Consider the following 26502-nt stretch of genomic DNA (forward strand, 5'->3'; position numbering starts at 1 on the left):
CTATATCAACCCTGTGTTCCATCATGTTGATCTCACTACAAATGTTAATTCAATGATCAGTATAATCACTTTTATCCTACAACTCATTTTAAATCATTAACACATGACATTTATAAGACCAGCAAGTTACTCCTATGACTACGGTCGACAAATGGATATTTCTGCACCATTGCTTTAGCTTCGTACTCAATAAATTTAACATTCTAATGGTCGTTTGTTTTCAATAATATTTTTGACAAATAGTACCATTTTTAAAATTTGTTGTTTTTAAATTAAACTTAACATTTTCTTAAAATGAAAAGAAGCCAATGTGTAAACAATATGGAATTAATAATTACTTTAATAGGTGTGAAGTTAACCTAAAAAAACAACACCCACATACATAGCTGCTGTTTATTAATTTGACAATCTAATTAAAATTAGCTCCACTATTACATGTGGATCTAACACCAGCCAGTTGGAGCTCATGTCCACCAATCAAAACCTTACTTGCAGAATCCTGCCAGTGATTTAAAAATAATTTGAAAACATTCCGAATTATCCTGAGGGAATACGATATGTTTCATGTGAATTACGAATACCTTATTTAGACCAGTAGAACTAATTTTAATCGGATTGCTAACAACACTGCGTAGTCCCCAATGTCCAGGTAACATTTCGTCTGTAAATAATAATTTAAATATTGACCAATCACACTTCGCCTTTTATAACGTTATTTGGGAGCATACAAATTCTAAAAATATCGGGTGAGTCTATTTCAGTGGCCGCAGTACAGCGAACCATACCAATACGTACGGAGTGGGTTATCAGTCTTCAATTTTACATTAAAAATTATTTATTTATTTATAAATAAAAAAACCTAAATCAGTCTTCAGTTTTACATTATAAATTATTTATTTTATAAAATAAAACATGTTTTAAGGCATTCGTAATTCACACGAAACATGTCATATACCCTCAGGATAATTCGGAATGTTTTCAAATTATTTTTAAATCACTGGCAGGATTCTGCAAGTAAGGTTTTGATTGGTGGACATGAGCTCCAACTGGCTGGTGTTAGATCCACATGTAATAGTGGAGCTAATTTTAATTAGATTGTTAATTTGAATGACATTATTCAAATGATGTCACTTTGGACCTCTCAACAATAAAAATAAACTGGTGAATTATGTTTCCATTTTCAAATAACTGGAAAGGTTTATCCGACTGTTTGAAGAAAATATTGTAAATTAAAAAAAATAACACCATTTATGAAATTTGAAGTGAAAATACAGTAAAATATGTTATATTTGTTGAGTACGAAGCAAACGTGAACCTTAACATGTGATTAACATAACATGTTTAACATGATTCTATTTCTACCCTTTATAATAAGGCCACATCTTCTGTGTTATTTACAGTTACCCTGAATAGAACGGAGATAAAATATACATAATTATACTTATTTGAAACTGAAACCATTTAACTATTTTCTGCAGAGTATCACTACAGTAACGGTTTGTTTCAATCACATCCACTATTTGATCAGAGACCAATTTCACAAAACATTACAAGCCTATTATGCATGTAAATGTGAAGCTACGACTTTAAGAATAATATACAGTGAATCCTCTCAAAACCAGACACTTTGTAAATCAGAATTCTCTCAAAACAGGACGTTTTTCAGTCCCTTTTAAAACACTGATATAGAAGTTAACCTCTCTAAACAAGATATCTCTTAAAAGCAGACATTTTACTTGGTCCCTAGAGTGTCCAGTTGAGAGAGGTTTCACTGTAGTTGGAAATGTACTTCAATGATTTCCAGTGATGCTTACCATGATAAATCACCCATAATGCCATCATTTGCTGTGTGAAATAGATACCAAACACAGGCAAACATACATCAGATTTAAATGCTAACTGTAAAGGTAACTTTGCCATGTTTTGTGAAATAGGCTACTGATCTTTGGATGCTCACTGAAAGCAAATCATCCCACACTTGATTAAGACAGATTCTCAAGCTGCCTGGTCAACACGGTGATTGACATTTACCAGCAGTAAATACTCATTGTCAGTACACAGTAATATGCTTATTTACAGAAGCACAAAAGCACATATACATAACAGATACATGTAGAGGCATTCTCCAAGTGGCTCACAACAACATCGGTTACACAATTATGCAGTAAAATAATACATAAATTAACAGCAACTATGAGACATGCATCCATGATTGTAGAGTTGCCATTTTGTCCTCATCACAATTTAATACAGGTACTCCATTTAGAAAATATAACAGCAAATATTACAAAGTCTCTGGGGTTGTGTGTGCATGAAGATGTTACAATAAGTAATGGCAAAGCATCAGTATTTTCACTTCGGTATGGTTCAACATGGTCGTGGTCTCGATATCATGGGCAAAGGTATTTAAGATTTCAAACTACGTGGTGTCGTTATATCCTCAGTAAATACTGATGGAAAGAAATAAGGGATCACAGCAACACTAACAGGAGATCGAGTGACTGCAGCCACAACCATCATCCATGTAGTCAGGATGTTAACGGTGTCACTGACTTTCAGTCTCACATCAATGACTTTCAGTCTCAGATCACTGACTTTCAGTCTCACATTACTGACTTTCAGTCCCACATTACTGACTTTCTCTCACATTACTGACTTTCTGTCCCACATTACTGACTTTCTGTCCCACATGACTGACTTTCTGTCTCACATGACTGACATTCAGTCCCACATTACTGACATTCAGTCCCACATTACTGACTTTCTGTCTCACATTACTGACTTTCTGTCCCACATTACTGACATTCAGTCACACATTACTGACTTTCTGTCTCACATTACTGACATTCAGTCCCACATTACTGACTTTCTGTCCCACATTACTGACTTTCTGTCTCACTGACATTCAGTCCCACATTACTGACTTTCTGTCCCACATTACTGACATTCAGTCCTACATTACTGACTTTCTGTCTCACATTACTGACATTCAGTCCCACATTACTGACTTTCTGTCCCACATTACTGACTTTGTCTCACTGACATTCAGTCCCACATTACTGACTTTCTGTCTCACATTACTGACTTTCTGTCTCACATTACTGACTTTCTGTCCCACATTACTGACTTTCTGTCCCACATGACTGACTTTCTGTCTCACATGACTGACATTCAGTCCCACATTACTGACATTCAGTCCCACATTACTGACTTTCTGTCCCACATTACTGACTTTCTGTCCCACATTACTGACATTCAGTCCCACATTACTGACTTTCTGTCTCACATTACTGACATTCAGTCCCACATTACTGACTTTCTGTCCCACATTACTGACTTTCTGTCTCACTGACATTCAGTCCCACATTACTGACTTTCTGTCCCACATTACTGACATTCAGTCCTACATTACTGACTTTCTGTCTCACATTACTGACATTCAGTCCCACATTACTGACTTTCTGTCCCACATTACTGACTTTGTCTCACTGACATTCAGTCCCACATTACTGACTTTCTGTCTCACATTACTGACTTTCTGTCTCACATTACTGACTTTCAGTCCCACATTACTGACTTTCAGTCCCACATTACTGACTTTCTCTCACATTACTGACTTTCTGTCCCACATTACTGACTTTCTGTCCCACATGACTGACTTTCTGTCTCACATGACTGACATTCAGTCCCACATTACTGACTTTCTGTCTCACATTACTGACTTTCTGTCTCACATTACTGACTTTCTGTCCCACATTACTGACATTCAGTCCCACATTACTGACTTTCTGTCTCACATTACTGACATTCAGTCCCACATTACTGACTTTCTGTCCCACATTACTGACTTTCTGTCTCACTGACATTCAGTCCCACATTACTGACTTTCTGTCTCACATTACTGACATTCAGTCCCAAATTACTGACTTTCTGTCTCACATTACTGACTTTCTGTCTCACATTACTGACATTCAGTCCCACATTACTGACTTTCAGTCTCACATTACTAACATTCAGTCCCACATTATATCTTTGTACTTTATCCAGACATTACGACACCAATGTGACTGACATGTGCTCTACAATACCACACCGTCCCTTATTTCTGTGTCTCAGTAAGTTTTAAAATTTGAGTTAACCAGAGCTTGGTTCATGTGAATTTCACCTAGGTAACCAGCTGTTCGGTTACATTAATTTCACCTAGGTAACCAGCTGTTTGGTTACACGAATTTCACCTAGGTAACCAGCTGTTTGGTTACATGAATTTCACCTAGGTAACCAGCTGTTCGGTTACATTAATTTCACCTAGGTAACCAGCTGTTTGGTTACATGAATTTCACCTAGGTAACCAGCTGTTCGGTTACATTAATTTCACCTAGGTAACCAGCTGTTTGGTTACATTAATTATACATGTACCTGTATTCTATACTGAACAAAGTTCTGAATGTTGTAACTGTTTTACAATGCACAACAGTTCACTACATAAACAGCTGGAAGTTCAAGTGTTTTGACATCGGCGTAACCAATATCCTAATGCAGTGATGCTTTGCGTTAAATACTGTGCCTTGTGAATAAATAATTTGCACCCACAAATAACCTAAATATACAAATTCAATAACATGTCTAACATAGAATTAAATAACTAGCATAACAGGACTATTATATCTGATATAATTTTGATCAAATGTCTGGCATAATATGATAGTGTTTAAAACAGAATCATGAGTCTATAATATATGCTCACTTCTAATAAAATGGGATCAACAGTATAACAACATAATCAAGTGTCTAACATAATAGGATCACGTGACAAACATAATTGGACTAATTGTCTGACATATAATCAAGAGTATAACATAATAACATCAAGTATCTAACATAATAAGATCAAGTGACTAACATAATAGGATCAATTATTTAAGATATAATCAAGTGCTTAACAAAATAAGATGAAATGTCTAACATAATAGGATCAATTATCTAACATATGACAAAGCGTATCACATAAGATCAAGTGTCTAACATAAAAGGGTCAACTGTCTAATATAACAGTCAATTGCATAAAATAATAGGATCAATCATTTTACAATAGAATCAAGTGTCTGACATAATAGTAATTGTATTATACAACAATATCAATTGTATTACATAATGTGATTCATTGTATACAATAATGGACCCTGTCCGATGTACCAAGTGTATTAAAAATATAATACCTGCCTTTTAAATCATTGTGAATCATCAGATACAGAACATAAAATTATTTCAATGTACAAATGTATAACTTAAAAAAAAAAAAAACTATACTGTGGCCATAGTAACAAAAAAGTAGAACATTAATGTAAACCATAAATTGCACCCAGGTTTTTATAGTAATGGACCTCACCATTGAAGGAGAGCTATGACTTTTGCTCTCCTTGAGACTAATTCAACAAGAGTAATGTTTAGCTCCCCTTAGCATGTCAACTTACGTGGTATCGGTATTGTAATATCATAAATGACTCCCCATAAGTCTGTATTAAGGATTACCATCTGCCAGTGTTCTCTGTCAACTTGGTGTTAGGGTGTTTACAACAGAATAAATGTTTGTTGGTCCTGGATCGTAAGTTCAAAAGGTATGTATGTTTTCTGTTTTGCATCAGATGCATTTCAAATCGCTACAAATATTAGGACAACCATACTTTGAATTTGCAAAAATTAATAACTTAAACAAAACAAAAAAAAAATATTGTAAATAAACAGTGCATCAGAAGCTATCCAGTAGTATTATTTTGTCATATTATGTCTATAACCATTTTTTGTTTTAAAAGCAATAATATTTACTACGCAAAAGTACCAATTTGGCACTAATTTGCTATACCATATTCAGTTTAAAAATAAATATATACCCGGTATATGAATTTTATAGCTATGGTGGTGAAAGCATAGAAAAATAAAATAACAGAATATTCTATTCTCAGTTCTAGGTGTACTGGTCTACATAGTAGGGAGGCAGCAAAATGTTTACCAGATCAGGTTTGACTGATAAAGTTACACTCTCATTTAAAAACAACTTAAAACATTGGCCTAAAGTCCACATTTTTGTTAAGTGGTGGAACATATTCTCCCTAATGTATTCTTTCTCTAGTCTCATAAACCTATGTTTTTATGCAAGCAGCAGTAAAAAGAATATCACAGACGTGCAATATTGTACTATTTCCCATGAGACATATTAACTTTATCACACCCTCCTTATTGCTGCCCTGGTAAGTAATGAATACAAAATAATAATCGTATATCTGAGTGTACTATGCACATCTTTGCAAAAGATTTTGGAGCTAATCTTTAAAACAACAAAAAGAAAACAAGAAGAACTTGACAGTAATCCATCAAACTTGTAAGCAAAGTGCCCAAATTCACATTATTGCAGACATTCCTCTTTTTCACTTTTTATTCTAATACAATTTCAAAGAAGCATTCTGAGAGTACTGCTAAAACAATACATGTCGCCTACCAGGCGCAAATAATTTTTGTATTTCCGAAGTTCAAGGGCCTTAACTCTGTGAAAAATGAGTACATCATCATGAAAGTCAATCTTGATATGTAACAGTACATGATAAGGCTATTCACAAAATTTCTATTCAATATCATGAAGTATTGAAAAAAAAAGTTAAAAAAAACAACACATTTTTCTTATCTCCTACATGTAAGTTCAAGGGTCATAACTCTGTGAAATATGGGTAAATTGCCATGAAAGTCAAACGTGATCTTTAACATTTCATGACAAAGCTATATACTAAATGTCAGCTAAGTATAAGTGAAAAATGTCAGGAAAACAATATGTGAGACAGACAAACCAACTGAAAGAAGAACAAGGACTTAAAAAAAATAATAATAATAATAATAATAAAATACATGTATCTAGCAACTAACCAACTACAAAATAAGTGTGTCAGATTAGAGAAAACCAACAAATTTTTAAAGATAGCCATATGACCTTCTTCCCCAGTTCTGACAGCCCTGACAGGTAGATAGATGGAAGAATATACCCTGAACATTTCCAACATTTGAAGAAAAACAACACAATGTATCTCAGAGATTATCATATCCAGGATGAAAAGCAAGGCATCAAGTACAAGCCTGTGACAGTGCTCCACTTAAAAAATAAACTAATTAAAAACATCCGTATTCCCAATATGTGAAATCCCACAAAACAAGCAATACAATAATACAATGTAAACAAAAAACTAAATGCCCTCTTGATACCTAAAAAAAAAAGTCTTTAACAAACATTTTAACATTCTAAATGTGGCAACTAATGCACATAACACATTTTCATACATTGGCTATGCTTTTGTAGCTGATTAATCTACATGGAGATTGTGACTTATACAAAGATAAAAACGTTTAGCAATTTGGTCCTACTGCATTCTACTTTAAAAGTAAGCTACCAGTGAGTGTGAAAGTTATTTTTCAGGATGGTGTCAGATACTGGAGATGATAGCAATATTAATTTTTACACCTGTACTGGAACACATATTTTTTTATACTGGTCATAATTACATGTCAACTGTCATCATAACTTCACAGTGTACTATTGTTTTTGTGATTATTACAGCCAACACAAACTGTGTCATCACAGGCCAATGATGTTAGAGACCGGAGAGGTTTTTTTCTATATCTTTATTTTGTAATACCACGGTAATGTATACCATTTCAGTTTTATCAAACAATAAGTACCTTTCAATAATGTAAAAAATTAAAATAATTAATTAACATATTTTGTCGAAAAGTTTGTAAAGATGACTGGAAATACTAAAACAGTTGTCATGATCTGTCTTAAGCCAGCCACACATAAGATCTATCAGCTGAGCAAAACATTACTTGAGACTTTTTACTTAGCTCGTAGATTTCATGTGCAGGCGATTTTGTTGAATTTTTCACCTTGTACGTCCATTAGAAAAATAACTAGCATATTTTGATATTTTTGGCCATATGTGGCAAACATTTGGCCGTGTGAAAATTATGTCAGCTGCATTCATCAACAGACCAATGGAAACATGAAAACTGTGTCAGAGTGATGTCATTGTGACAATTGTAAACAAGAGTACTGGTGAGGTACATGATACACCCGTCAGGAGTTTGATGGAAAACTATATGATGTTAAGAATATAGACAAATTATTTGATTTATTTGTATCACAGAGACCTAGTAATTGTATGTGACACATCACAATCCCAAGTTGTTCCTACATGTGAGGTTTGATGGTCCTGTATGCAAGATATGGTCCTGACAACAAAGCGTTAACACGGACAGACGGACAATGCCGTACCATAATACAACCCATCATAGACAGGCGTATAAAAAAACTTTGCTGATTACTTAGCTCATTATGTGCTGAGTAAAAAACTTAAGTTAAGTTTTGCTCAACAAACTATTGTGTGCATTGGGCTTAAGACGGATTATTTGAGACAGTCATCCTTGACTTGAGAAGGAGTATTTTGGGTGGTACCAGGCAGTGTCAAAGCTGGCTCAAAACAATTGATGAAAACGTCAAAATGCTTTCTGGCGTACTGTATACATTGTTTAAATTCAGGAGTTTGGCAAATAGCAGTTTAAACCCTGTTCAAGCAAAATATCAAAGATGAATGAGCAAATGACATACACAGTATCATTACAAAGAAGAAACAAATTGTGAAACCAGGCAGAGCAGCCATAAGAATTGTTTTAGTTTTCACAGGAATGCAGTATTTCTTATAAACACACTGCTGTGATATAATCATCATTTGGCATCACACAGACAAAAATTTATATTCTTACCGTGCACAGAGGTATGTGTAACAACTTGCAAAACAAAACAATAATGATATTATATATTATTAATAACAAAGATATATACAAATTTATCCTGTTACCTACCCATGATATCCATGTCATAAACCCATGTGATAATTTACTTTATTAACCCGGTTAATAATGGTATGCAAATCTGCAAGGTCTCTAGGTAATTTGTTGCTGTGGATGGGTCATTTGCTTACAAGCCAACAAGACCCATGTACCTGAACGTAACGTTTTCAAAGATTTGTTTAAAATGCATGACATCAAAATAATCTGTGCTAATCGTGGTGACGTCATATTATCGATGGCGGCGACTTTAGTACTGTGATTTACTAAAAAAGTAATTAGAATGTTATTTTAGAAGTGTTATAGGATAAATAGATTTCGCTACTCGTGTTTTTTAATATGTAAAATATCAACCTCGTCTAGTTAATCGATATTTGTTTCGGCAGAGCCTCGACAAATACTGATTAACATAAATTCAGTTGATATTTTCCATATTAAAAAATACTCGTGACGAATCCTCTATGTATCTTTACCAGAGAAGTAGGTTATGAAAAGTGTGGATCAGGGTTAGGGTTGCACAATGGTTTAAAATGCCCCTCCCCCAATTTACAATGTATGCAACGCATCAGATGATTACCATATGTGTTTTAAACAAAGAGTATGGAAATTGTTTTACAAACAGCAGAAACACCAGAAACACTGTACAGATGATTAATAATACAGAAAAAGCTGAAAACAGCACACAGTGAAATTAAGTCCATGGTAGCCAGTCGTTTAATAACATGGGATCTAGGAAACAGCACCTACATAATCAATGTAATGGTTCTACACAGTAAAAAAAAAAATGCACTGCCGAGCTGCTATTAAGGTATGTACGTAGGCACAAGTGACATCTGATTGTCATTTATGTATGAACTTCGCATAAAAAAAAAAAAGCGTCATGAAAAAAAAAGTGTTGCATAACTAACAGCCAAGCAAAATGTTGACACTGAAATATGCATGCTCCATCTAAACACCTAAATCAACTAAACTGACCGAAATTGATAGATGGAAACTAATATTTGCGCAATAATTAGACAAATTTCCAAACTTTTAAAAAAGGAGATGGGGGTCACCGAACACCCACATGTTAAACAGTAAATATGTTCAAGTTGATTGTGGTCCGTTCTGCATAGAGTCTTGTAAATTTTGTTACGATTTGGATTAATTTTGTCAGTTTTGGTGTATAAGAATTTAATCCATTCTATATGTGCATGAGACAAAAAGATGTTATTTTGTTCATGATTTGTTTCAGTATGAAATTTAGTTCATCTAATACTTATAGTTCTTAGAGCTAAAAATAAATAAATGTTGGCACTGTGACAACAGTAAACAAAAATTATATCTTGTCTTCCATAACGATCGCTACAAGTGAAATAAAAACTACAAGCTCAAGAAGTTTAAAAATAAATAAATGAATTTTAAAAATTCAAGAAATTTGTCCAACCCATGAACTGTCTCCAATTACATAATAATTTGCATAACAAATAAGAATCGAGACTTCAGCACCAAATCACTCTTAAAGACATATACCAGTAAGCAATGGACCCTGGTTGTTGAGTTTCATATCACAATGCTGCATACTGAATTTTAAGACATACATTCCTTTAGAAGACTTCTTTGTAAAGATCTTCTTGATATCATTGAAGTGAAGAAGCCAAGATCTACCTCGTTGTTTCTAGATTTCACTGGTCGTTTTAAAACCCTTTGGATTCATCATCTGCCATCGCCAAAGATCCTCGCCTGCAGAATCAAAATTAAATACAAAGTTAGATAACTCCATCTCCGGGGGTTCTATCATATGCTGCCACAAACCACAATTATTTATGCTATATGTTTCTATATAGCATTAGTAGGCCAATGGAATTTTTCATGCACCTTTGCATGCCTGAAGGCAACGTACCTTAAAAAGGACAACACACCCACTAAACCTGGGCAGAGCACACACATTTCACACAAAAAGCACTACTTTTTCATGGGCCGGAATTGCCAAAAAAATGTCTTCAATGTCAACAAGTTACACATGTTTGCAAATTACAAGCTCTGCCCTGTCAACTTAGTCTAATAGACTTTACCACTTCAAAGCTGTCTGCCATGAAATAATCAGTCAAACAGCAGATACATTTTTGGATTGTCATCTACCAAATGGGTAAATAACTGATCTAAGATCATGTCTAAAGCAATTGCTTACTACTATAGCTGAGAGTTAGTTGGCCACAAAAGTAATATGTACACACAACATTAAATAATAATAATAATAAAAAGAAGAAGAAGAATGTAGAAAACTTGGATTGTTTCCTCTATTGATGAACAGTTAACCTGACCTCAAGGGTTTTCATTCCCAGTCTGAGATTGTCGCGGTAAGACGTGTTTGTACACACTGCACGTGCTTTCGCGGCTCGACTTGGGGATCCTTCACTTTTGTTGTTTTTGTCAGCAAAGGGAAGTTTTCTACTGGGATGTATGCGGCCACTGAAACTGATTGAACGCTTCTCGTTTCGACAGTCTGCACCACCAGGTTGGATTCTTTTTTAGCGAGATTCCTTGCCTCCACGTCATTTCTCCGTCTGACTCGTATGATGGCCATTCTGCAGAACGCCACGGTTGTTCACGTTTAGTCTCTACATGTCCGAGCCTGTCCTAGCAGCACTAGAAGATTGACCACCCCACACTTTACTTTGTTTTATTGTGATACCATCTCGTATCCTCCGGAGTCAGGCCCATCCACACCACTATACCAACCCATGACAACTGAACTATACCCTAGTCTGATTCTCTCTCTTGTTCAGACGGATCCGGCTTCTCAAGATCTGTATTTCAGCACAGCACTACATCTTCAACATCTACTGACTGTCAATCTATGGGTTTTCTTGATGGGATGCAACCCATCTCGTCCCTACAAGCTGTGCACCCTAACAGCCTTAACGAGGCCACTTATGTGGACATATAGATCAGACTTTAAACTTTTAGACCTTCGTTCAAATGTTTATGTTCCAGTGACAAAAATACATATAAATGTGTTCTCATTTCACAGATAGATGTGAATATGTTTAAACATAAAATACATATAAATGTGTTCTCATTTCACAGATAGACGTGAATATGTTTAAACATAAAATACATATAAATGTGTTCTCATTTCACAGATAGACGTGAATATGTTTAAACATAAAATACATATAAATGTGTTCTCATTTCACAGATAGACGTGAATATGTTTAAACATAAAATACATATAAATGTGTTCTCATTTCACAGATAGATGTGAATATGTTTAAACATAAAATGTTTGTTAAACTGTTTTGTTCAACACCACCACTAGAGCATATTGTTTTATTAATCATCGGCTCTTGGATGTCAACAATTAATATGTCTAACATATAGTTTTACAGGTAAATCTGCTACATTTTTCCAATAGCAACAAGGAGTCTTTTATATGCACCTTTCCATGGACAGGGCAGCACATACCACAGTCTCTGATATATGAGTCACAGGGCACTGATTGGGATGAGGAAAACCCAATCAGAGAATGGGTCCAATGATGTAGTTCGATCCTATGACCCAAGAACTTTAAACAAGCGCTCTACCAACTCAGATAGATCCCATCCTAAATTCATTCAATCATCACCACCATGCAAATAAGAAAATCATCATGGTAACATTGATATGTACTTACACATTTCCTTTAAGCCTTTCTTTGCCGTCCACCCAAGTTCTTTCTTGGCTAGAGACGGGTCTGCATAGCAGGACGCCACATCACCTGGTCTTCTATCCACCATTTTGTAAGGGACCTATTTTAGATTTAAATATTTAGCATGTGATATTTGGTTTTTATTTATTAGAAAATCATTGGTGAGTTTAAGGACTATAATTGGCATGTGTGTAATAGGTCTCAAAAGAAATGAAAATATAAAGTTCTAATTCCATATGGTTAAAAGGGTATATTGATCATAATTAAATGGTTTCTAAGGAAAATAAGATTTCTGCAGGATTAAAAATCTCACCTACGAAAAAATTATTTAGTTATGTATAATTCATATATGTTCATCTGAATGCATTTTCAAAGTTATATTATTTAATTAATTTTATACAAGAAAAAAAAATCTGTAATGTAAATTCATGATGTAAAACAAAACATTTTGTAAAAAAAAAATTATTATTGTTTTCATTAAGTTTAATTTAATAAATAGATTTTTTGTTTAAAGTGCATAGATGTGAACACTCACAGATTCAACTACAAACCAAGTTTAATTAATCTAGGACTAGGATAGTTTTTTGGAAATGGACCTAAACATGATATGTATTTTAATTAAAGATTAAAATTGAACACAGGTGCAGCTATAAACCAGGTTTCATTGGTCTATGTCTTTACGTTTACAAAAAATGGAGCTAAACATGAAAACCTTAACCCCGACTCTAAACGCTAAAATAACCGTCAGAAACGTAATCCATATATCTTGCATTTTGACTTCAGCAGAATGATACAATACCAGTAAATAGCCTTCCTACAGGTACATGATTATATTTTAATTCAATTATGGGTTGTTATAATCTAGTAAAAATAGTGTAAAATTCACAAGATTATCATCATACCCACCCATCGCTACCATAAACTGATTTATAACGACCCATACAGAATGCAATCAAATAGTGTAAAATTCACAAGATTATCATCATACCCACCCATCGCTACCATAAACTGATTTATAACGACCCATACAGAATGCAATCAAATAGAGTAAAATTCACAAGATTATCATCATACCCACCCATCGCTACCATAAACTGATTTATAACGACCCATACAGAATGCAATCAAATAGTGTAAAATTCACAAGATTATCATCATACCCACCCATCGCTACCAGAAACTGATTTATAACGACCCATACAGAATGCAATCAAATAGTGTAAAATTCACAAGATTATCATCATACCCACCCATCGCTACCATAAACTGATTTATAACGACCCATACAGAATGCAATCAAATAGTGTAAAATTCACAAGATTATCATCATACCCACCCATCGCTACCATAAACTGATTTATAACGACCCATACAGAATGCAATCAAATAGTGTAAAATTCACAAGATTATCATCATACCCACCCATCGCTACCATAAACTGATTTATAACGACCCATACAGAATGCAATCAAATGATCAATCATTACAGAAAGATGGTTGCAATAAAACTGTACCTTTTTACCAGAAGCTTCTTCAAATGCCTTTACCATATCAAGAACTGAATAGCCCTGTCCTGTACCAAGGTTGTAGATCTGAAACAGAAATATATCAATATTTTAAAAATGTTTTTCACATGACAATTAATATTGTTTCTGATTAGAAGAAAATTCTGACATTTCTCAGATTATATTTAGGTCTTGTAAATAATACACATTTAAAAGAAGCAACACGAAAAACATATTTGAGGAACTGTTTATCAGCGTTTAACAGTCATTACATATGACGGAGGTTGACAGAATATTTGGAAGGAAAACAAAATGTATTCCTTCTTAATACTGTAAGCCATACTTATATGATCTTGATCTAAGAACAATATTTATTTAAAAGCAGACTAACAATCAGTCTGTTGAATAAAGCATTATTAACAATTACATGACAGATGTAATGTCCTTGAATGACCATTGACTAACATACAAAAAACGATTCTACAAATGGAAAAGGTGATGAAATAAATATTAAGATCTGGGGTCAGCAAAAACTTTAAAACAATTTCAGTTTGTCTTATTCTCATGAAGGTGGATGGAGTGGAAAGGTCTTCATCAATAATATTTCTGTCCCAAAATGGTAAACTACAAGGGACAGATATTGAACCTGTAGAGACTATTACAGTAAGAGTTCTGTAGATACTGACCTTAAATCTACAGTTTTCCTCCAGTTTTTTCAGAGCTGCCACATGTCCCTGCGCCAAGTCCACTACATGGATGTAGTCTCGCACACCTGAAATATCAGTTGTTAACATCTCAAAGAAGAACTGGCTACATCAGGCATTAACGTGACTCAAAAACGGTTGTTCAGGTTACCACATATGAAACTACATTGTTCTCCACATTTAAAAAAACCAAAAACACCACAACCTAAAGTTTGATATATTGTGTGCTGTTTAAATGTAACTTACACACATACTTGTAACGAGAACAGTGATATGATTATGAATGAATAACAAAGTATATCAGTGTATTTTGCTTGTTTGTTTTGTTTAACGACACCACTAGAGCACATTGATTTATTAATCATCAGCTATTGGATGTCAAACATTTGGTAATTTTGACATATAGTCTTAGAGAGGAAACCTGCTACATTTTTTCATTAGTAGCAAGGGATCTTTTATATGCACCATCCCACAGACAGGATAGCACATACCACGCCTTTGATATACCAGTCGTGGTGCACTGGCTGGAAAAAGAAATAGCTCAATGGGCCCACCAATGGGGATCGATCCTAGACCGACCACGCATCAAACGAACACTGTACTATGTCCCACCCATCAGTGTATTTGTGAAGGGATTACAATGGTAATTGTGAACTTTCATAAATGTGTCATAATTACAAGGCCCATACTTTATGGTTACATCTACATGCTTTATCAGGCACTATGTATATTTTGAGGCCTGTACATCTTCGTTAAAAAGTTTTATAAGTTTTTTGTTTCGTTTAATGACACTATCTATCCATTTAAAAAAAAAATTTGACTACTGCTTAAAAAATAAAATATAACAATTCATTTCAGTTTTATTACACATGTATTGCTTAACTGTAATGTTAGACCATATTACAAATATTCTACCTAATCAATTTAAGTGCAAAATGTACCTGTGCCATCAGGTGTATCATAGTCACTTCCATAAACCTGCAGTTCATTAAGTCGACCAATAGCAACTTGTGAAACAAACGGCATAAGGTTGTTAGGTGTTCCTTGGGGATCTTCACCAATCAGGCCAGACTCATGGGCCCCGGCTGGGTTGAAATATCGGAGCAGAACAACATTCCATTCCTGAAAAAAGAAAACAGTTTATTTTCACTTAATCAAAATACAAAAACGTCCTAAAATGTAAACATTCTCTATACAATTAAACTGATAATAAAAATAATAATAATAAAAAAGAACAAAGAATAACTGATTGAAAGACATTTTTCTTCCACCAGCAGTATATCAAAACCCACGGCATAGTCATATGACTGTAAGATAAATGAAAGATAACAGATAAATTTACATATCATACAAACGAGGTTTAGAAGTTTTAAGTTTTAATAACATCACTAGCGCACATTGATTTATTCATCAGCGGTTATTGGATGTAAAACATTTGGTAATTCTAACATATAGTCTTAGAGAGGAAACCTTCTGCATTTTTCCATTAGTAGCAAGGGATCTTTTATATGCACCATCCCACAGACAGGATAGCACATACCACTGCCGTTGATATACCAGTCGTGATGCACTGGGTGGAACGAGAAATAGCCCAATGGGCCCAGACAGGGATTGATCCTAGACCGACTGCTCAACAGGCGAGCACTTCACCACTGAGCTATATCCATCCCTACCAGGTTACTACCTACTACTTATTAATAGTGCATTCCTTCTTGCAGTGTGTAGTCAAGGGGAATAACTTAACACTAGCATAGGTGGCGTTGTACAATGCCACCGTCAGTTCTTTACTTTATGCTGGGACATGCAGAACCTTTACAAAACCCTCGGTGGAAACTGTAAGCCTGGAGAATATCTGGGAACAATCTCTCGTAAACAAGAAATGGTCAGTGGAAAACATTAATGTATATAAGTTTTATTTAGCTCCTTCAACGTTAGCATTGTATAACCGTTACATTGATCACTTTAATACATTTTGTGCCGATATGGGTGAACCATTTCCACCTACCAAAACGAATATTCTGGCTGACTTTCTACAAAGACCTAATCTAATCTGAATTGTGCTACTGCAACCATAAATCATTTATATGATGCTATGGAGCTAAAAAGCCCAGGGCGATCAACTTTTTTGCTGAACTTGGTGGAAGCTCTTATCAAATCTACAACTAAAACACAGATGAAGAAATCCACAGTGTTGCCTGTTGAAAAGTTTTGTGATTTGTTTATGTCATGGCAAGACAATGAACTGTTGTCGGTGAAAGATTTACGTTTGTTAAGACCATCAGATATTGCTCCAAACATACTTACCTGCTATTTGATTACAGGAAAAGTTAAAAAAGTGGTATTTACTATAAAACAATTGGAATTTTCAAACGATGGATTACTTCGAATAAAATTCTTTGGAATAAAGAATGATACCCATAGAGATGGTTTTGACGTTCAGATCTACCACAAAGGTGTCAAAAGCTTGATCCAGTAGCTTCTCTAAAGGTTTATATTGAAAAAACGTCCAGTATTCAAGATAAAGCTGAATCGCTTGTGTTTCTGACCGTAAGATCGCCTTTCAGTGCAATAGACACTTCAACAGTTGCAATTATCTTACAAGATGCTATTAAACTTGTGGGACTGGATCAGCAAGGGTACTCTGCAAAATCATTTCGCCCAACAGGGGCTACGTACTCTATAGCACACAACTTTGACTCCCAGATTGTCCGAAAACTAGGAATATGGAAAACCGAATTTGTTTTCTTTGAACATTATGTGCATTCCAATACCCCACTTGCCTACACTGAAACTATCTTAAGTTCTACTTAACTTAAGGTATTGTGCTACATATTCTCATCAGCTGTAACATGTATGATTTTAGTTATTGTGTTTGTGGTCTTAAAACACACCACACTTAACAGGGCTCACTATTAGGGCATTATGTTCAATAAATAGTATTTCATTTATTGAATTTATTGTCGGTTATTCCCCATTGACGTAGATTTAATTAAAGTGTAGTCATGGGGAATAACTTAACACTAGTATAGGTGGCATTGTACAACACCACTGTCAGTTCTTTACTTTGCGCCTTTCCATATTTCTTACATAAGACATGTGTATTATGCAATAGTTTATTATGTTTATTATGTTTGCGGTGTGTAGTTCGAGTATAGAACATAGGGCATTATGTTCAATAAATAGTATTTCATTTATTGAATTTATTGTCGGTTATTCCCCATTGACGTAGATTTAATTAAAGTGTAGTCATGGGGAATAACTTAACACTAGTATAGGTGGCATTGTACAACACCACTGTTAGTTCTTTACTTTGCGCCTTTCCATATTTCTTACATAAGACATGTGTATTATGCAATAGTTTATTATGTTTATTATGTTTGCGGTGTGTAGTTCGAGTATAGAACATAGGGCATTATGTTCCATAAATAGTATTTCATTTATTGAATTTATTGTTGGTTATTCCCCATTGACGTAGGTTTAATTAAATAACCTATACTTGTAACAAAGCAATCTGTTTTGGTAGTGTTAATTTCATGGAATAGTTTCGCTTTGACATTCAGGTCATCACCATGACCCAGCCAAGCAGATGTCTTTAAATCAATCTCCCACATGTGGGATGTCTGGTAAAAGTATTTTTGTCCTTTGTTTTAATGAAAATAGTACAGGAGGTTACACGCATACCACCCCACCACCCCCACCCCCCAAACACACACACCTCAATATGATGCTCCCTGCTTCTTCTGAATCTGTTTTTCCACTTACCTTTGAAGTCTTGTCCACGTCCAGCAAGATTTCTTCGATAAATAACTTAGTCTTTCCATAAGGATTCGTACACCCTCCCACAGGATGCTTTTCGTCAATGGGTAAATATTGAGGTAAACCGTAAACTGTTGCTGAACTAGAGAAGATAATATTGCACACTCCGTATTCGGACATCACCTGCAAAGATATAAACAACTCTGCTGTATAAAACACACAAACATGCAGTAGCATGGGTTCTGTCCAATAAATTTAATTACCTTTAACACAATAATAAACACTATACTAGCATGCTATAATAAAAAGTACAATGTATCGTTACACTGCAGACTTCACCATATCAATCTTTCCCCACCCACCCTCCCAATCACTACCCTGTGATTAGTTCAAAGAGAGTAATTTTTAGCCACCCTTAGTATGTGAATTTATATGGTACTAATATGGCATTATTGTACATGGCTCCCATAATCTGTTAGGGGAGCAATCAAATTGTTTCATGTTGCAGGATGTGTAGCCTAGTGGTAAAGAGCTTGCTTGATGCGCTGTCTGTCCAAGATCCGTCCTAGTCAATGGACCCATTGGGCTATTTCTCGTTCCAGCCAGTGCACCACGATTGGTAATCAAAGGCTATCCTGTCTGTGGGATGATGTCATTTGGTATTTTGACATATAGTCTTAGAGTGGAAACCTTTAAAAATGTTCATCAGTAGTAAGGGATCTTTTATATGCACCATCCGACAGACAGAACAGCACATACCACGGCCTTTGATATACCAGTCGTGGTGAAAACATGAACAAGGAAACAAGTCGATAATGCTGCTTTATGTTCCAGACTTAAGCCGTATACTTACTTCCAATAAACTAACAGTGCCCTCTACATTGTTTTTGTAATACAGCAGAGGATGTTGACATGACTCTCCAACAGCCTTCAGACCCGCGAAATGAATTACAGCATAGAACTTGTACTGGAAAAAACAATTAAAATAATGCATTATGATAGGCAGCTTTTCAAAAACATGTAAGCTGCTATAGCCCGAGTCACCATAGTTATCAGCGAGTCAGTATAGTTTGAGAAGCATGTATATTATTTGTGCTGCTTTTAATTATAAGACATGTTTTTCTTTTTTCTTTCTAATCTTTTCTTCTTCTTTAAAAGAAAAAACAATGTATCAGTGTGTACAAAATCCCTTCATTGGGCTGCATGATTCTATTACTAGATGGACAAACAGTCATTGTTCATAATATAATGCTAATTATTACCCAAAAATATCTTGGTACATATCAAAGTGATACGTCCCACTAGAACGCCAAGTGGGACGTAACACTTTGTGACATCATCGATTGGCGCACTATAACCTTACAGGAACGTCAACCAAACGAGCTGACTAATATAAATTAATATTGATTATGGTTAATAAATAGGAGATTAACCTCGCTACTGCAGAGTATGATTCTTAACATTAAGTAAAGGAGTTTTGATCATAAACTTAACAAAGTGTTGTTATGACTTTAAATTAAAAACCATTTTTGTAAAGCATAAAAGAATGTATGTAATAAATACAGAACTTCACATACATTGTTTTCACTTCCTATTTATTGCACCTGTTTATTTTATTTTGTGAAAGAACATACCACTCAACCAATACTCAGTCTCGTGGTATATATTCTTGTGCAAAATAAACCCATGCAATAAACAAAAAACGAAAACTATGGATGTGAAGTTCTGTATATATATTATTTGTATTGTTTTTAATTATAAGAATTGTTTTTCTTTTTTCTTTCTAACCTTTTCTTCTTTAAACAAAAAAAAATGTATCAGTGTGTACAAAATCCCTTCATTGGGCTGCATGATTTTATTACTAGATGGACAAACAAGTCAATGTTTACAATATAATGCTATTTATTACTCATATTGTTAAAAATATCTTGGTGCATATCAAAGTGATACGTCCCACTAGAATGTCCAAGTGGGACATAACACTTTGTGACGTCACTGATTGGCGCACTACAATGTTATAGGAATGTCAACCAAACAAGCTGATGGATATAAATTAAGATCGATTATGGGTAATAAATAGGATATTAACGTCGAAACCATTTCATATCAAGTATATGTCCCGAGTGAAATAATTTTCAGTTGTCACAAATTTTAGCGAGTGACAATGTAAATTATGTCACAATGTAAATTATTTCATGATACGAAATGGAAATCTGTTCAATATCCTATAAATATGTGCTAGTAAATGTATGTATATGATGAGAATTTAATATATAAAAATGTCAATAGAACAAAGAGATGAGAATTTAATGGAAAAAAGTTAGCAGAACATGGAAAGAACCTAATATTAAAACATTTCAGTAGAAGGGAGCGCCAATATTACAGGTACCAGTACATCAACACATGTAGTATCCGTCCCATCCTCCTACAAAAATGTTTTTTGTAAATAATTTCAGTTTCATTTGACATAATAAAAAACAATGTAAAAGTGTATTGAAAATAACAAAAATATACAATTTTTGTGTGTCATTTAGAAAACAATCGGCTTACAAATAAATAACTTGTAGTAAATTCCATAGTATGAAAAAAGGAGTTCCCCGTGTTACGGACTATAGATACATGAAGGCACTTCAATATGATAAGACACCAAATAATGTTGAAAGCTAACAACATAAATACACTAAGGTGTGGTAAATGTGATTATCAGTGAGGTCGCATTACGTGATTATCATGTCATCTGATATGTTCCTCCCCGATCAGAAACTACAGTGAATAGCTGTTCACAAATAGAAAAGATCAACACGATGTGGTCAATTACGTGTCATCGATCTGTCTGAGGAAAACATTGTAGTTTGATTCTTGATATGGAGTATCCATCATCATTGCCAAAGAAATCTGATAACATAATCATGTCTTGAAAAACGCTATTTTAAACAAAGATCAGAGCCAAACAATGCAGTCATGTTATCCAGCTGACCTCATAAAATGAATGAAATACAACTGTTTGCAACAATCATTCATACATTTGAAAAAGGCAAGATTTAGGTATTATTATTTTAATTAACATATGATATTAATATCTGTATAATGTTGAGTACTCCCCACCTTAAAGTACTCTGCTGAAATGATATTCATTATTTTTTATTATTATTATTTAATTTCAGTGTACATGTAGTTTTTACAAAGAAAAAGAAAATCATCTAAATCATCCATATGATTTCAAAATAAAAACAAAACAATTTCTAAAAGACGCCTTCTAAATTTATGAGGATTTAAATTATCGCAATGAAAAAGCTGAAAATATAAACAGTCTTCTTGAACATACTGGTCAACGTAATTTTATTAAATTTTTTGGAAATGAAAACTTAACACTGGAGTTAACCATGTAAGTTGATAGTGTTTCTGCAGCCTCTATCAAAAAAAATATTACTTAAATACAAAAATTAAAATTTAATACATTGTCTAAATTAACATTAATTTCGACAAACGCACACAGGCAGATGGTACTATAAGCCAGATTTCATTGGTCTGGAACTTAAAAGTTTGTGAGAAACTGAGCTAATTACTCAAGCTGAATGTTGATCTAAAAGCAGAAGTTGACTCTGACTACTGCCACCGGCATCGTGGTTAGGCCATCGGTCTACAGGCTGGTATGTACTGGGTTCAGATCCCAGTCAAGGCTTGGGATTTTTAATCCAGATCCCGACTCCAAACCCTGAGTGAGTGCTCAGCAAGGCTCAATGGGTAGGTGTAAACCACTTACACCAACCAGTGATCCATAACTGGTTCAACAAAGGCCATGTTTTGTGCTATCCTGCCTGTGGGAAGCGCAAATAAAAGATCCCTTGCTGTCTGTCATAAAAGAGTAGCCCATGTGGCGACAGCGGGTTTTCTCTAAAAAACAGTGTCCGAATGACCAAATGTTTGACGTCCAATAGCCGATGTTAAGATAAAAAATCAATGTGCTCTAGTGGCGTCGTTAAATAAAACAAACTTTACTGACTACTGCCAGAAAAATAATACATATATACCTCATTCTGTGACTTCACCAAGACAAGTATATATTAAAAAATAATTCTCCTGCTGTCTGTTGAAATCCTAGAGAGCAAAATATTTACATTAGTTTAAAAATAAACTTAACATTACCTTAGAAAAGAGATCTTGTAAAGCTGCTTTATCCAAGATATCAATTTTATGGAAGTCAACTGTCTTGCCTGAGATTTTTTCAACTCTTTTAATACTTTCTGGAAATAAAAATCCATAAAATTAAAGTTTATTTTTTTTATTAAATTGGTGTATAAACAATTCCAACAAACTATAAAATATGTTGACTTTAAACACGAGTAAAAGTAAACAGTGTGCAATATTTACTTGATACAGTCCGGATACTGAAGGGACAAAACCAACAAGCATAAAGTATTGGTGGTGCAAGGTAAACATAACAAGCATTCTGAAAGTACTGCTAAAGAAATACATGTCGGACCCTCAACCAATTTTGATATCTTCTAAGTTCAAGGGCTATAACTGGGTAAATCACCATGAAAATTAAACTTAATCTGTACATGATAAAGCTACACACAAAATTTCATTTCAATATCTTCAGGAACTGCCAAAAACATCCAGAAAAGAACTGTTCATATTTTCTAAATTCAAGGGCCATAACTCTTACACAAATGGGTAAATTACCATGAAAGATTATGGTAGACCCACTCCCATGGCTAGAGATATTCAATGTTGGGTTAGTAAATACATGTAACTAATATTGCCATCCAGACGGCTAGTAAAAAAAAGAAATAGTCAAATGTTGCAGTTAAATTTTGTAAATATGAATAGCCTGCCCCAACACCAAACCCCAATGTTAGTGTTTTTAAGATCTATCTCCCTCTTTAGGTGACATATCTGATTATTAAGTACTATTATTTAGTCAAATTGTATTAACTAAAAGTAAAGTAGAGCAAGAGAATTTTTAATTGTGGCTAGTAAATGTTTTAATTCACTGATACCATGGCTAGTGGATGTTACAACAATTGTAGAAGTCTTGGCTACACACCAAATTTCAGCTCAATTGCACTGTGAAAAGAAAAACCATTTAGAAAATTATATTGTGGGACAGACAAACAGGATGGAAATGAAACCAACAGTACCCTCTGGATGGACCGGTAGGGACTAATAATTGTTTGTGAAAATTACACCTGGTAATAATTTCACAATATTAAAAATATATTTGTCACTCGAGATTACTGAGGTTGAGATAACGAAGTTTAACTGCATTAACTTTTTACACACTTATCTGAGATAACACTTTGTAGTGATAGTTGTATCACACTGCAACATATCACTATATGACATGTATTATATCAGAGAGTGATATATAACATGTGGTGCTGACCTAATGTCAAGCTGACTGTGCAAAGAAAAAGTCTCGTAAAATAACTTGTAGGCTTATAAAATGACCATTAAAGATGGAATTTAATTTTTAAATGTTTTTTGAGGATATGTAAGAAAACAATACAATATACTCTTCAAAAAAAAGTAGGGGAACTCTAATACAAATTTACAATTGCCAAAATTGTAAGGTATATATTAGCTGTGGGTAATGGTTATATGATAATAGTGATTTTTGGGGGCAAACATTACAAGCGGTAGTTAAGTATTACAGTAGGTTTTATGACCACCAAAGATTTTGAAGGACGATTGGGGTCAGAAGTGAAATTTAAAAGTTGACGTTTTTTTATTAGTAAATCGCAAATTCAAACAATAAAAATTACTAAAAACAAAACAATAACAACTGTATGATCAACAAAATGAAAAGATTGACAGAAATAATGTTCCACAGTGATTAATTGACCTTCCTGGAAATTGTCAAAATCGAGAATGACACCCAACGCACGTGTACGGGGAACTGCGTGATGCACGTGCAAACTATGGAATGTGTTTCGATGTGTTGATAAACAAGACCTGAAAGTTCTTTACTAGGATGTCTGTGGTCAAAACGTATGTTTTAATATTTCAGGTTCCCCTACTTTTTTTTAAGAGTATATATTTCACTCAAGCCAGTTAGATACCATTTACCTTACAACACAACGAAATGCATCAAATGAAAAAATGCAAGTTGGATACATACAAACGTTCGAAATAATATCTCAGTACAAGATAAGCGTTATCTAACGAGCTAATCATAGGGCAAAGTTCGAAAAATCCACACGTCCTCAGTCCCGGTTAGTTGTTTTTTTTGTCTGGACTAGAGGAAATGATCATCTGTATTACTATTAATAAATAGGGCACTAGTCTAAATTTCTGTCAGGGCTAGTGACTTTGTCAAACACTGCCTGTGTAATTCTCTGAAATACAATTCAGTCTACCTAAACACGAGTTGACGAAGTTGTCTATGACAACCACGCTGTATCCAACAGCCAGAATCTCAATGATCGAATGACTTCCAACAAACCCAGCTCCACCCGTCACCAGAATACACTTGTCTTTCGTCATCTCCACTTCCTGGAACAATCAAACAAAACAACATGTTATCATAGATCTATAGACCAGAATACACTTGTCTTTTGCCCTGTTTCCCTCCTGGAACAGTCAAACAAAACAACATGTTATTATCTATAGACCAGAATACACTTGTCTTTCGACATCTCAACCTGGAATAATCAAACAAAACAACATGTTATTATCTATAGACCAGAATACACTTGTCTTTCCACATCTCTACTTCCTGGAATAATCAAACAAAACAACATGTTATTATCTATAGACCAGAATACACTTGTCTTTCGACATCTCTACCTCCTGAATACACTTGTCTTTCGACATCTCTACCTCCTGGAATAATCAAACAAAACAACATGTTATTATCTATAGACCAGAATACACTTGTCTTTCGACATCTCTACCTCCTGGAATAATCAAACAAAACAACATGTTATTATTTATAGACCAGAATACACTTGTCTTTCGACATCTCTACTTCCTGGAATAATCAAACAAAACAACATGTTATTATCTATAGACCAGAATACACTTGTCTTTCCACATCTCTACTTCCTGGAATAATCAAACAAAACAACATGTTATTATCTATAGACCAGAATACACTTGTCTTTCGACATCTCTACCTCCTGAATACACTTGTCTTTCGACATCTCTACCTCCTGGAATAATCAAACAAAACAACATGTTATTATTTATAGACCAGAATACACTTGTCTTTCGACATCTCTACTTCCTGGAATAATCAAACAAAACAACATGTTATTATCTATAGACCAGAATACACTTGTCTTTCCACATCTCTACTTCCTGGAATAATCAAACAAAACAACATGTTATTATCTATAGACCAGAATACACTTGTCTTTCTCTACCTCCTGAATACACTTGTCTTTCGACATCTCTACCTCCTGGAATAATCAAACAAAACAACATGTTATTATCTATAGACCAGAATACACTTGTCTTTCGACATCTCTACCTCCTGGAATAATCAAACAAAACAACATGTTATTATTTATAGACCAGAATACACTTGTCTTTCGACATCTCTACTTCCTGGAATAATCAAACAAAACAACATGTTATTATCTATAGACCAGAATACACTTGTCTTTCGACATCTCTACCTCCTGGAATAACAACATGTTATTATCTATAGACCAGAATACACTTGTCTTTTGACATCTCTACCTGGAATAATCAAACAATACAACATATTATTATCTATAGACCAGAATACAAGTAGATTGTGCCTAAGTACTATTTAACTAAAAAATAATATTCAAAATAAACCACTTACCATAAACGTGTGAAAAGAAAATCAACCACACATCAATATACACTACTGTAGTTAAAACAAATTATTTTAAATAAATGGTAGTGGGATTGGTCAACAGACTAAGGCCTATATTAGAACCTTTCTACCATGCACGTTTCTCGTGTACTTAGAAACATTATCTATAATTGGAATTTCTATAGGTATAAC

General features: G+C 34.2%; 1 protein-coding gene across 1 annotated transcript; it reads right to left on the bottom strand.

The window, feature by feature from the left end:
* Positions 1–9360: 9360 nt before the first annotated feature.
* On the bottom strand, positions 9361–25007 carry LOC121376291 (UDP-glucose 4-epimerase-like). Its single transcript, XM_041504126.1, has 9 exons — positions 24881–25007; positions 22665–22762; positions 19372–19485; positions 18525–18701; positions 15704–15884; positions 14745–14830; positions 14068–14145; positions 12539–12653; positions 9361–10605 (listed from the first exon to the last, which is right to left on the bottom strand). The coding sequence occupies exons 1-9, from the start codon at positions 25005–25007 to the stop codon at positions 10541–10543; spliced, it is 1041 nt and encodes a 346-aa protein (XP_041360060.1). The 3' UTR covers positions 9361–10540.
* Positions 25008–26502: the final 1495 nt, after the last annotated feature.

This window comes from Gigantopelta aegis, chromosome 6, assembly GCF_016097555.1.
Source record: "Gigantopelta aegis isolate Gae_Host chromosome 6, Gae_host_genome, whole genome shotgun sequence".
In the NCBI taxonomy this organism is placed as follows: domain Eukaryota; kingdom Metazoa; phylum Mollusca; class Gastropoda; order Neomphalida; family Peltospiridae; genus Gigantopelta; species Gigantopelta aegis.

Coding starts and splice junctions, on each gene's coding strand:
- LOC121376291 (XM_041504126.1), bottom strand. CDS start 25,007: ATGACGAAAGACAAGTGTATTCTGGTGACGGGTGGAGCTGGGTTTGTT. Junction 18,702..19,371: donor GCACTGTTAGTTTATTGGAA/GTAAGTATACGG, acceptor ATATCTTTGCAG/GTGATGTCCGAATACGGAGT. Junction 10,606..12,538: donor GAAAGGCTTAAAGGAAATGT/GTAAGTACATAT, acceptor TTGATTCTGCAG/GCGAGGATCTTTGGCGATGG.